Below are 14,084 nucleotides of genomic sequence, written 5' to 3'. Positions count from 1 at the left end.
CTGATCCTATGCTCCTCTATGTCTAAAACGTTCTTCAAAATGTGGCTTTGGTTCCTAAGACATTTCAGCGATTTAAAGAATGTAGCTTTCCAGGTTTTACAGCCCTCAGCCCATGATTCGCTGAAAGTTTCTTTCTCTAAAAGAAATGAACTACTTCACTGCACATCCATTGTGAAAATACTCATGAAAGAAAAACTTTCGATAGCTGTGCTTGATGGCATGCTTTCCGCTTTCCCACTTAAATTGACCTGCAGACTGATATAAATCCAGCTTCACAAAGTTCAGTGTTACAGTTTGGGTGGGTAATATGGATAGCTAATGCTTATCCATATGTCCTGGGTATGCAAACTTTGGCTCAAAATCTCATGAGGGTAGTTCTCCTGCTTCCAGTTGGGTTAGATTTACTAGTCTACTTTTTTCTTCCAGAAACACTCCCTTCGTACTGACTGCCAGAAGCTACATCTGGTACTATCCCAACATTTTGGACATCTTGTTTGAAAATTAGAGGGAGGAAAATAGCCAAATATTTGAGAGTTTGCTAAATGGTTTCTAGAAATGGACATGCATATGATGCAATGTCTGCAGGACCACATAACATGCACATAGCAAAATAGTACTGCACAGTCCACTCACTCCAACAAACTTGACATCCCTATATTGCTTGACCTTATAAAAACAATATAAAATACTTTCATCCCTTTAAGATTATATTTAAAATTTTGTCTGCCAGTTTTGCATGAAGTTCTATAGAAAAGATAAAGGGTGCTTCTCCAGATATTTGCTTTTGACATTTCACTGAAAAAAAAGTTCAGAAGGTTTTAGCCCGTTGCAGCAATTTATTGCTCAAAGTTAATGCAACTCTTTAGAAACCATTAAGGTAGGGAAGAGGCATTGCTTGGTAAGGCTGTATAGCCCATCCTCTTAACACTAATAACCGTAATGATATTAATCTGATTTGCACGGGGTCCCAAAATCCAAGGTGTTTTTTTCTGCTAACTAAGGAGGAAATTTTGGTGAAAAGAGCGCTGTCTTCAGTGCTTTACATGCATTCAATAGGGATAGTGTTGCAGTAGGTACCTTACCTTGAGAGGCAGGTGAAGGGCAGGAGGAACTGAGTTCAGGCTCCTCAGTCCTGCTGGAGTCTGGCCTGTCATGGGGTAAAGTGGTCTTCCTTTGTGGCTGGATCTGGACCTGCTGCAAAGTGCTGGCTCCATGCTCCCATCAGACTAAAGAGTAAGAAAAATAGGGGTGTGACATGAGAGCAGTAAACAGTCAGTGTCTCATCTCAAATCCTGCAAAGTATAAGTACTATTTTGATGCCAGATAGATTGCTTTCTGAACTGGGTTGTGCAAGAGAAAAAATACGTATCTGAAGCACCCATATTCCTCTTGTTGGCTCTGTGCCTAGGGAGTGCTAGTCTTTCCTTCACAGGGCTGGCTGCTTCACAGGCCGATGAGATGTGACATGAACTCTTCTATTTTGGGTTCTCTGATTTGTTATTAATGAAGAATATTTTAAGGATATTTGTATTAGAAGAGTAGTATTACATCCTACTAATATTAGAACCCCTAGTTATTCAAGTCTCCAAAAAAATAAGCAAACAAAACCCAGTTTTGTTTCCCAGATGGGTCCTTGAGATCAGCATTTTGACAGTAGTGCTGTACCCTAGGCTGTACTAAAGTTAGAAAGTGCCCACATACAGTCTATAAGCCAGAGGCTCTTGTGGCTAGAGATGCTTGAGTATCAAGGGCAATGATGATAACCTAACACCAGAATCCCTCTCTCTTGTTATTGGGATTGCTCATGGCAAAAGTTGATCACCAGCGTGTTTGGTGGGGGAAAACTCTTGAAGTTTTCCATTTCTTTTGTGATACTGCACTCAAAAAAAAAAAATATGGATTTTGTTACATTCAACATCTGGTCCAAAAATGTGCATTTCCACTAAGGAAAACACAAACCAGAACAGTCAAGCCAAAACAAACACACACAAAATGTTACTATTGTTTTTGCATATTTCATCCAGATAGGATTTTTAATAAGTACAGAAACTGTATCTGATGTTATGCAGTTGGGTGCATATGAAACTTGAAAAATGAATTTCTTTTTGTGCATATCTTTTTGTTTTAATCAGTCTTTGCAAGGTTTTTCTACTTAACTGTCAGTGGACAACCCTCAGATTGCGTTTTCAGTGTATGATTTATATAGATATAAAAATACGTGAAATAAAAAGGCTTGAACACTGTATTTCACAATTCATTTAACAAAGTAGCAGCAATAGTTAGAAAATTTTAGTTGGCAAGATCATACTGGAGTGGGAGTAGGCCTGTATGTGGAAAATGGACCTAAAGAATGTTCCTACCATTAGTCTGAGGCGGTGCAGCACAGTGATGGGAATTTGCTTTGGGAAGTAGGTCTTGCTGTAAACTATTCAAGATTAGATACGAGGTACTGACATATGACAAATGAAACCGGTGAAAGAGTGGGTCATATGAGCTAATAATTTTCAGTCTTTAATCAGACACCTCACTTGGCATCATGCATTAGATTTGAGTAAATAAGGCTCAGGCTCAAGGCTCAGGGTCAAAGCTTTGAAGGGAATTTTGCTGAGGACAGTTAGGAAGGAAATGCTAGTTAGTCTTCATTTACAGCATTAAGTGCACAGGGTCAAATTCTACCATGTTGGCTAGGCTCCGCGGCCTCTCACTTGCAAGTGGGAAACTCCTTGAAATATTCAAGGAATAAGGTGCTGTTTACCATGTAAATGGTAAGCTACCAACCAGCAACATAGCCTGAGTAGTGTGCAATCAGGGACCTCTATATGACATTTCAAGGGCTTCAGAGAGATACCTCCTAGAAAGTTGGAAGGCACCGAAGAAGAATGTTCAGCAGCATCTGTGGAGAAATAGAAAACATCTTAATTTGAATCTGCTCAGTTTGGGCCTTCTGTTCCCTGACCTCCAAGTTTTTGGGCACAATTTTATACCCACAGCTGACTGTGGGCACAAAAATTATAGCATTTAGGAATTTAACTACCTGATGATTGGGCCTGCACTCCGTGTTGTAACCCCAAACATTCCAAAATCATGAGAGAAGACTCTAAGAAAATAAAAAAAAACTGTGACATTGGCTTCAGTATCATGAATTAATACCTTTTGAATTCTTTTTTTTCTTTTCTTTTTTGAGCCTGTAGGGCTTGTATTTTAAGTTTTTCCACAATCATAAACATAAGGAACATTTCAAAGCATACAGCAAAGAAATCAGATTTCTGTATCTATACAGTAAAATCAAACATGAAACCAGACTTTCAGAAAATAAACGAAAAAATAAATTGAGACAGCATTAAGTTGCTGAAGATTGTACTATAGTGTGTATAAGACTATGCATAATGCTAGCGTGTCAACCAAATACATGTCTGCCTGTGCAAGTCTGAGTATCTGCACATGCAAACCTAAACATACATATATAAAGATACCAGCTAGGACACTCCAAGGGGTAATACCTTTCAGGTTGCCCCTTTCCGGAACAACAGATCTTTCTCTAGTGGAAAGACAGCTCATCAAGAAGAGATCCTGAGGCTTCTTGAAACAATGGTCCAGGGTGTTGAGACTGCCCAAGAATTAGAGTCTTGCCAACTCTTGGAGCAAGTTGCTGGCTTGGCCCTTTCCATCTAAAAAGATAGTCATTACAAACACATCCAGGACCTGACAAACCACACAGTAAGCACATAAATCTGCTCTTCACTATGTTTTTTTTTTCTAGGGGAAAGATGAACTTAGGTGTGACAAGGTTGCTCTCATTGCTAATGCTTTCCAGGTGGTCTTTAGATCCTGTGGTGCTCTTGGGAAGGCATACAGGAGGTTGCTTCCATTCACTTTTTGCTGCAACTTTTGCTGCAGCTGCATGTGAGCTAGTGGTTGAAAGTGAGCTGTAGAAACAGTCTCGTTTAGGAAACCACACTTTAATGTTACCAAGCAATTCTTGTAATCATTTGTTTTTTCTATGCATTCATGCACACCTAAATACCAATAGATATTTTCACACAGATTTGTAGAACAGGTTTGGAACCTTGTTTGAGGGTCTTTGAAAAATCACATCCTCCTGGACAGACATGAAGCGAAGACACAGGAGCCTTGAAAGACTCCAGAATATTTCATATAGCTTCACACTACTAAAGTCTGATGAAATGCTGCCGGCTCTGCCCTCATGCTTTTTCATTAGAAACTCAGTAAGGTGACCTGCTGCTTTAGAGAGCAGTTGCAGCACTAAGAGCTCCTTCACACAGCCAGTAAATCTTCCTGTGAATTGCTTTCTTTCTGCCTCTGAACACCAAAAACACTCAGGGACAGCCCACAGTCCCGAAAATCTTAGGTATTTTTGAACTGGATGCTCAGCTGTCTTATACTTGCTACTGTTTGTTGGCAAGAGACAGCCAAAGCGAAATATTCTCTTTAATATTGAAACCCCAGAAATTTGGGAAAAAAAACCAAAACATACAATTTAAGTGAAACTCGAACAACTCAGGAGGGTGCCCTCTATTTGCAGGGATAACCGAAGCTGCACAGCTTTTATTTTAAGGCCAGTTTCTTAGGCAGTAAGCATTTTTTACTTCTCTTCTGCTTCATTATGCCATTGTACTCAGATTTCTGCCCTTTTATCCCTTGCCCATTTCAGTCATGTTCTGGGATTTGCAACAAAACCACTACAGGAGATGGTCTGCAGCATCAGTAACGCTTCAAGAAAAGCTCAGTGGCTCATATTTCTTTGCTAGCATCCCATTGCAAAGCAGAAAGATCAGTCATCTGCTTTGTTTTTCTGCCTTTCACAAGCTAATGATGATTCTGGGTGCAATGGTGGGGGGTCAGACTTAAGTGGTAGCACAGGGGCAGAAAAACACAGATTAGCTTCTGTGGGACAACTCCCCCTCCAACTCACACTAGAAGATTTTATTTCCTCTGATGTTGCATCACTGGGATGCTGGTGCAAAAAAAAAAATTTTATGGATATGCATTTGCTTGGTTTGCTGCAAAAAGCCTTGCTCAGGCTTAAACAGTTAATAGATGTATAACTATTGCTACTGCTGGTACAGCTGAAAGTTTTCATTTTACAGTGATTGTGAAGCAGCATAGATGAAAGTTAATACTGGTCAAATCTTTTAACCATTAAAAAAATGAACATTATTTAAAGGAATTAAGCTTAAATACTATGAATCTTATTTTTTACTTCTTTTCTTTCAATTTTCAAAATAAAGATGGTTTGAAAACATTTTTACATCACTGGAGTCCCATGAATTACTGTGTTTCTAAAACCATATCTTCTGAAATTTAAGTAACTTTTCCCCATTATTTCTAAACAGAATTTTCTTATGCAATGGTAGAACCTCATTGTATTTCTGATAAAGTATCATGTAAAACAAAAATTGTTATGACCATTTTGCTGGGAAGATAGAATATTTCTAAGCATGCATTTGAAAAATTTCAACCAAGGTTAATATGAACTAGGGTTAATATGAACTAACCAATTGAGATTTAGTCTTGCAATATAATTTTCATTCAGTAACCATTCTCAAATATCTGTACATGTAGGTTCTCGAGGAGAGAATGAAATTGGAGTGCAAGTGTCATGGAGTTTCAGGTTCCTGCACTACTAAGACTTGCTGGACCACACTACCCAAATTCAGAGAGATTGGATATATTTTGAAAGAGAAATACAATGCTGCCGTGCAAGTGGAGGTGGTGCGAGCCAGTAGACTGAGACAGCCAACCTTCCTGAAGATCAAGCAGATTAAAAGCTATCAGAAACCCATGGAAACAGATTTGGTGTATATTGAAAAGTCACCCAACTACTGTGAGGAAGATGCTTCCACGGGCAGCGTTGGCACCCAGGGACGGCTCTGCAACCGAACATCTCCCAACGCGGACGGGTGTGACATGATGTGCTGTGGAAGAGGCTACAACACACACCAGTACACCAAAGTGTGGCAATGCAATTGCAAATTCCACTGGTGCTGCTTTGTGAAGTGCAACACGTGTAGCGAGCGGACAGAGGTGTTCACCTGCAAATAACGGCATCGTGTTCAAATGCACAGAACGGATCACCATGAGTGAAGAAAGTGGAGTACAACAAACGACTACAGCATCATTTTGCACATCTAGTCTTCTTTGGGAAAAAAAAAATAAATCAATGCCTCCCCACTACTTACACTTCTAAGGATGGTGCATTTTGGCTGGCTAGCTGTTGTAAACTGCTTTGGAAATAAGGGCAACAGGATTAAGGCGATTTTGGCAACCACACAAACCTTTCTCTCTCGTTTTTTTTTTTTTTTTTCACTACAACCTGGGTGTTGTAGAGTTGTCCTATTAAGCATGTAAGTTATACATATCAGAGAACCTGACTGCACTGCAGCTCCCATGAAATTTGAAAGAAAAAGAGACAATCTCATATATTACAACAACAACAACAACAAAGCAACCCCTGTGCAAATAAAGACTTTTTTTAAGGAAATGAAATCTTCACTGACCTCAACAGAGTGGTCTTACTGCAAAAACCTACATTTCTAAGAAAACAGGTAGAGAGAAAACTACAACCAATAGGGAGACAAAGTCTGTGGTGGAAATACTCCACTACTAGTTTGAAAAAAAATAAGGTTCACAAAATTATATCAGCTGCCAGTGACACTGGAACTCTTTGAATGAACATTAAGAGTAATTATTTATGTTTTTAATAGTATCAAAAAATTCTAAGCACTAACGGGTAGCTATGTCTTAATTCTGTACTAAATGTAAACTTATTGGAACTCTGACTTTATAATTTTTGTATTTGGTTCTCTCTAAGTTCTTCAATGCTACTGATCTGTTGTCACTCCACTATTAGAGAGTTTAATTACTGTAGGCCTTAAGCAAATATCACAACTGAGCAAAAAAAAAAAAAGATCATGCAAAACTGTGGTTACAAATGCTTGATAAAGATTTTTCCCACTTGCCTCCTGAATAAGAATGACTCCTGTAGATTCAGGCTCAAGACATGGAACGCATACCCTCAGCTCACTGTGGGGTGTTTAAGAACACAAAGACATCATTCATTAAATATCAAAGGTTTTGCTTTGCAGTCAAATGCACTGGTAGGGTCTTCTGAGCATTATGTGTCCCCTTTGGACAGTTAAAGCTTATTAATTATTACCAATAGTTTTAATAACTTATCGTCAGTCTGGACTGAGAAGGTGATAAAAATGCAGTAGCTGGATTCCAGGTTGTTGCAACCTGTGAGCTGCAATAGCTTCGTGACCATAAGAAAGCTAAAATTTGGGTTGGTTTATCTCATTGTTATTGTATGGTTGGCAATAACATACCCCCAATAAATACATGAATATTAAGAAAAAGACAGCATTCAATTCTATTTCACACACTCTTTCCTTTAGAAGGATTAAAAAGAATCCTTCAACATTTTACTACTGTAAAATCTAGTGCTTTTAACCCCAAGAACCAGATATACCCACTTACAATACAACACATTTAATCATGTGCTTGCTTGTAGGAAGGATCTCTAACTGGCTTTCAGAAAACTTTAATTAAAAGTTTCCTAATGTCTGCCTATCTGCAGATCTAGATTTGTTTCATTTTATTACTTTTAAGAAGAGGTTGCACAGCCATGAGGTCTCCCTATGTGATATGGAAGCACTTGCCACACCAGAGGGGCGCAGAACTGGTAGATCTACAGCTCCATCAGTTCCCATGCTGAGCATGTGAATAACCTAGGATAATCTCCCTAATTTCTGGGCCGATATGACCAAAAGTAATGAAAGATGTAGGGACCTCAGTTAAAACACTGACGAGGACCTGCCTGTCTGACAGCAAGCACTCATCCTCTGAAAATCAGACTCTTGTAATGAGTCTCCCATGGAGCAACCCCAAATTGAAGCACTCTTTTTTTTTGCTGTTGGTTTCTAAATACCAGCTACAAGTTCAGACTGCCTTGGTGTGAATGAGTGCAACTCCAGAAATACCAACAGTGCCTCTCCATAACGCTAGAGTCACTTCATATAATTTCAAGTTCCTTGGATTCTTGGGTATTGTTGTTGAATAATAGTGATATACTGTACTTTCACTTCATTCTTGACAGGAAGCAAATACTGCTCCGAAGCAGAGTAATGCACAGTCTATGGTACTAGATACTGTAAATATATTAGAATAGTATTTGTTAAGTACAATTGAGGAATCCAATTAAGTTATATTATTGTATATCATTTAAATGTCTATAGAGTATTTTAAATTATTGTGAACTACACCGCGTTTAAAAAAGGAAAAAAAAAAGATTATATATTATAACACCAATCACTCTGAAAAGTGGACCAAAGTGACACTTTCTTTTAAGAAAAGAACAAAGCACACCCACACACCCCTATTTCAAATAGCTGTTTCAGCTGTTCTTCATTGTAACAGACCTACAATTGGATGAGCTGTCTAGAATATGATATTTCAGAGCACCATATAAAATTTTTGCCCTTGTGGGGGTGTGGCATTCAGAGAGGTAATATATGGCACAAAGCAGGGGTTGACCACAGAAATGCATGGACTTTGAACTATGTTCCAGGAAACGGCAGTTTGGGTCAGAAAACTCCATTACCACTATTGTATGGAAACATAAAAAACAAAATAAAACAAAAACACAAGACCACCTTTAGCAAAGGTGTCTATGAACAGAAATAACTTACAAACAGCCTTATTTAAAAAAAAAAAAAAAAAAGTTTGTTTGGTGTCAAAGAATTGTGACAATAAAGGTTTGAATGCTACCAGCAACACAACATGGTTTAACCATACCTAGCCATGAGAAAGCTCAAAATACTGTATGTTATTAAAGAATATAAGAGAAAAGATCAATTTGTTTACTATGTTAATGTTTTATGGCAAACAGAAAACAAAGGATGAAATGTGTTTCTATTAAAACTTAATTTTTTCCCCTTACATCCCCCTTTCTTTCATTTTGTTATTTATCTAGAAAAAAAAGGGAAAAAAGGCAACAATGCCTTATGCAAAGGCCATTTGTGTACAAGCTTTTTTAGATGAGAAATGATACACAGTCTCAAAGTTTACTGCAGCCCTTATGCTTGTGAGAAGGAGTAATGGAAATTCCTGTGTTAGATATGAAAATTGAAAGCTATCAATGTATACCACAGGCACAGCGAAACTCGTGCTAGCAACAAGCTACTGTGTGATACTACCATAGACTTCTGTTGGATTAAATGAGAACAGAAATGAGAAATTTCCATCTTTTTTTGATAGAAATTTGGCATCAGGCTCCAAAATGGTTCTCTACCATGTACATTGTAGACTGGTGAACAGAAAAGGAAGAATAGAGGACAGGCTTGAAGCCACTGACTGAACAGAGTTACTTATATACACATATATGCACAAGGTTACTTACATATGTTTCACTTTATTCAAACAAGTTACAGACACATCTAAAAACTTGGCTAGATTAGGACCTAAAAGCTCTTACACCATTTACTTTGATTAGAATAGTAGCCATCTCCCTCAATACTGAGAACAGTATCTTCCTTTATGAAGTCTAAAGGAAATGCTCAGCCTTTGTTATATTTGCTCCTCAGGGCAGATATCCAGCTATAGATAAAGGTATAGCCAAATTCCATGTGAACTAAATCCAGAATAACTTCATTAAAATGAACTGAGTTGCCCTGGGTTTATACCAGTATAAGTATGCACAGAATGTTACCCACAGATGCCAAAGAAAACACTGCACCTTCTTTCTAATTACCTCATGGGAAACTTGTTAATAGAGCTGAAGGAAGTTTTTATAGCAAATGGCAATATTACAGTCATTTCTACAATGACATCTGGAAAGTTGATGAAACTCATCAAAAGGCTTGCAAATCTTTTAACAAATCTAACGTATGCTATGAGTAGGTTGCTAATGTTTCAAACACGCATTCCCATGGATTTCTTTCTTTATTTAAGCATAAAAATCAAAAGCAATATTGAACGTAACAAATCAAGACCTGTCCTTGTGCCAGTTTTCCCTATGAATAACCTGACATGCTTTTCAGTATTGAAGGAAAGGGTGTCTTGCATTCAAAACCATGGGGTTCACCAGACAACACTTTCTGTAAAACCAGGGATAATTATGCATAATTTGCATAATTTGTGGCAGTTGTCATAACTAGATTGCATGACTGCTCATTTCCTTGCCAGGCTGCGAAAGGTATTGTTGCAGTGACAGCTCACACAGCGAATGCAGTGCAGTAGAGAGGACAGTAAAGATCCCCTGTCTTAGCTCAGAGTGACAGCACCAACAATACAGGCTATATGCAAGCAAAACTTTTTCTAAGAGAAAATACAATACTGATTTTTGTAAGAATCCTCCTAAAGATAGAGCAGAGCACACTGCATGCTGAATATCACATACAGACTTTCTTTCTCTGAAATTTGAAGACTCCGTCTGCATCTTTGCAGATTCAGGATGATCTATGGGAAAACAAGTACACACAAAAGTTGGCAACTGTTTCCTTTTCAATGTTTTAACTGCTGTCAGGAAATTACAGGCGTTACTTTCTGACAGATAAGATACAGTAGCAGATTTAAAATTTGCATGCTACTTTTTAAATAAAGATTTGTTTTTTCTATGCAAAATCCTCCAGTACAGAGGATGTTTTGTATTTGTTTTTTTTTTTTTGTATTCGTTTTATAGGTGATTTCCACCAAATGCCACCACAGCAATATATAGCATATATTTGCATCTAAAGCCAGCTGTGTGATTAGCCTCTGCCTTCATTTGCCCAGCAATTTAGGGAAAAACAGAATTTTAGATCCACATTCTATAGTTGCATCTATGCTGCTAAAAGGAATTCCCAAGGAGATTACAAGATTTTGACCTTATTGTTTAATTCTAGTGGCTGAGAATGAAAAGAAGCATTCCCTAAATCTTTGGTAAGGGGAAACCCAAAGGCATTTTGAAGACTATTCACACCACTCAGCTTAAAAGGCTGGTTCAGTGAGCTGACAGTCTCCCTGGACTCCCTCCATAATAGCGAGAGCAAAGTTCCTCCCTGGGAGGAGTTAGTCCAGCTTTCTCTTCTAATGGAACCTCTGCTTTGCCTTCTTAACCCAAGAAAAACCCTAGGAAGACAAGCCAACTCATTTATCGGTTTAAATTAAGCACCAAAAATTATGTTGTGTGAACGAACTCCTATTTCCCAATTATTGTTTGTCTCATCTGCTTTTGGGTATTAATTATATTTCCCTTACCTTTTATTTTTATTTATTTTTTTTTTTTGCAAGAGCTTTATTATCCTGCAAGTTCTAGAGCAGACACTGTGATATGTCAGTAATGTTGGTTTTCCCTTCCCTTTTTTTGCTATTATGCTGCTGTTGTATCTCCCACCTGAGCTCTCACTTCATATATGCAGGAACTGTTTCCTCAGAGAAACAATTTCAGAGAGAATTGTAAAAGCCAGATCAATGCCCAATAATTCAAGGAAGCCATTTATTGATGAGGTATTATGGTATTTATTCTGAAGAATCCTAGCAGGCATACATTGTAATGCTTTCCTGCTTATTTTATCAAAGCATATCTATGCTGCTTTCTTTGTTCTTAAGCACATCAGGCCATGCTGAAAGGCTCCTACAGCAACTGCCTGCACTGATTGCAGCCTGCCATTAGAGCCAAGTTCAGTCTATAGCTAAATCTTGTTAAAATAACAGTGAAACTTAATGGCCACATCTTGTTAGCAATGCTGCTCCACATCTGGAGTACTGTGTCCAGTTCTGGGCTCCACAGTATAAGAGGGATGTGGAGCTGCTGGAGAGAGTCCAGCGCAGGGCTACAAGGATGATCAGAGGCCTGGAACATCTGCCCCATGAGGAGAGACTGAGGGAGCTGGGCCTGTTCAGCCTGGAGAAGAGAAGGCTGAGAGGAGATCTAATCAGTGTCTATAAGTACTTCAAGGGAGGCAGTGAAGAGGATGGTGCTGGCCTCTTTTCAGTGGTGGCCACTGACAGAACTAGAGGTAACAGCCACAAACCAAAGCACCAAAAGTTCCACAGGAACTTAAGGAAAAAATTTTTAACAGTGAGGGTGACAGAGCACTGGAACAGACTGCCCAGAGAGGTTGTGGAGTCTCCTTCTCTGGAGATCTTCAAAACCCGCTTGGATGCAGTCCTGTGCCATGCGCTCCAGGTGACCCTGCGTGTGCAGGGGGGTTGGACTAGATGATCTCTAGAGGTCCCTTCCAACCTTAAGCCTTCTATGAGTCATCCTACGATTCTGTGCTAGCCATCATGGACAATACAGTTACATGTCTTACCACCTTTTTGTTTTAAGTATTTAGCATTATACCTTTTAAAGACAAAGATATACCAGTACTTAAGAAGATTAGTTATCTAGGGATAAGAAAAAGGGCACTTCTCAAATTGAATTGTTCATTCCAAGTAAGAAAATTAATATACACACATATAATACATTTATTTCCATACATAGAGATATACATATATTTGTCAGTGTGTGTGAATGTGCATGTGCCCATGGGCATATTTGGAAATTATACATCACAGATACTCAGAGCAGTTTTTGCAAGATGTTTCTTTGGTTTTTCTCTTTTCTAAGGGACTGCACTTTTTGGTCTCTGACTCAAATACAAATTGCATACATTCCTTCGTAGATATATCATCGGCATCATTATAACACCTGGTAAGACTACTCGGCATCATTATAACACCTGGTAACACTATCTTTTATTTGTAGGTCTTTTTGTTTGTAGGTGTCAAAGACAAGTAAATAACTCTCATTTTGCAGTTGGAGAAAATGAAGTTTGTGTGAACTTTCTTCCCTACTCAGCTCCTCAGGGAGAGGAGGACACACGATTTAGTTCCGCATCACTTGCCTAAGGCCCCAGAAAAAATCAACAACTAGGACTGCAAGTTGGAGGTCCTGGTTTTCAGTGTGGGGCTCCGATTACCTGCCCTACCTGCTGTGCTTATTGGAATGCAGGAAAGTGTCAGTTGTGATGTATAGATATTGGCAAGCACATCACAACCCGTCTCCCCTTATCTTTCTTTTTCAAAGATAAGCTACTTAATGTTCCCCTCGGCTGGTATCCACAAATGTTGTGTCATGATATACACTTACTTTGCACCCATGTTAACCTTTTGAGCAGTTGCAGGCACTTCCAGTCAGAAAATCATCACCACTATGTACATTTACAGTAATGAGTCAGATAAATGCTTTCTCTTTTTGAAAAACTAGAAGCAATGCAGCAGGACAGGTTTGTCCACCCACTGCATTTTGTTCCAGCAATTCTGGCATCTGGTATCACATAGTCTTAGGAAGCCAAGATGCAAAGCTCAAACAGTAGGTTAATGTAAATATATAATGGTGTGGGAAAAAAGTTTGTTGACATTAGGCGATATAGAATATCTGTTGTTCAGGACAAGGAATGAGGGAGTTGTTGGGTTTTGCTCAGCAATGCTCAATTGCCTTTTTTTTATTGAACAGGTTGTTTTCTACTCTGAGTGCTCTCTTGTGTGCACAAATGAATCTGGGAAACATTTCACTAAGTAATAGTGATCTTTTCATTTCATGGAAAAAAAAAAACAAAAAACCAACAACTTCCTTAATAGGAACATTAGCAAGAAATACCTGGGGATGGCTCCCAACAGCATGGTAACAAAATATGCGCTTTGGAAGTTTCAGCTGACTACCTAATCCAAGGCACTCCTGAAGGAAGGAGCAAGAATGAGGAAGTTAAGTTTGCGGTCGCCAGCTTCTCTGCCTGTGATATCCAGTACATAATTACTACAAGGCTACGGTCCAGCCAACTTTTGACAAATGAACTACCAGGAGCTCTCTCCGCATGTTTTCTATTCAAGTGTGTTTAGTCATAAATACTTGGTTCTAATGGCCTCTTCTTAGTCAAAGAGAGCCACTCCTAAGCATTAATAATACATTTTTTTCTTACTATAAGCCTCCGAACAAGATTCTTTTATTCTGGTTGAAGGTCTCTTTACAGAAGTTGAGTATTCTAGATTTTATCCACCCACACAATAATTCTGACTAATTATACCCCTAGCACTCTTCA

The 14,084-nt window shown here is 38.6% G+C and overlaps 1 protein-coding gene across 1 annotated transcript in view; it reads left to right on the top strand.

Annotated features, from left to right (window-relative positions):
- Positions 1-6,182, top strand: part of WNT7B (Wnt family member 7B) — an 80,318-nt gene extending 74,136 nt beyond the window's left edge. Inside the window, exon 4 of the mRNA XM_010213407.2 lies at positions 5,584-6,182. Within this exon, the coding sequence (XP_010211709.1) occupies positions 5,584-6,063 (480 nt within the window). The 3' untranslated portion in view covers positions 6,064-6,182. The remainder of the gene's footprint in view (positions 1-5,583) is intronic.
- Positions 6,183-14,084: the final 7,902 nt, after the last annotated feature.

The sequence above is a fragment of the Tinamus guttatus genome, unplaced genomic scaffold (genome assembly GCF_059628265.1).
Source record: "Tinamus guttatus ecotype Peru unplaced genomic scaffold, ASM5962826v1 Tinamus_guttatus_pri_ptg000749l, whole genome shotgun sequence".
Classification (NCBI taxonomy): domain Eukaryota; kingdom Metazoa; phylum Chordata; class Aves; order Tinamiformes; family Tinamidae; genus Tinamus; species Tinamus guttatus.
The sequence above is the reverse complement of the archived record's forward strand: the minus strand, read 5'-3'. Positions and strand labels throughout refer to the sequence as shown.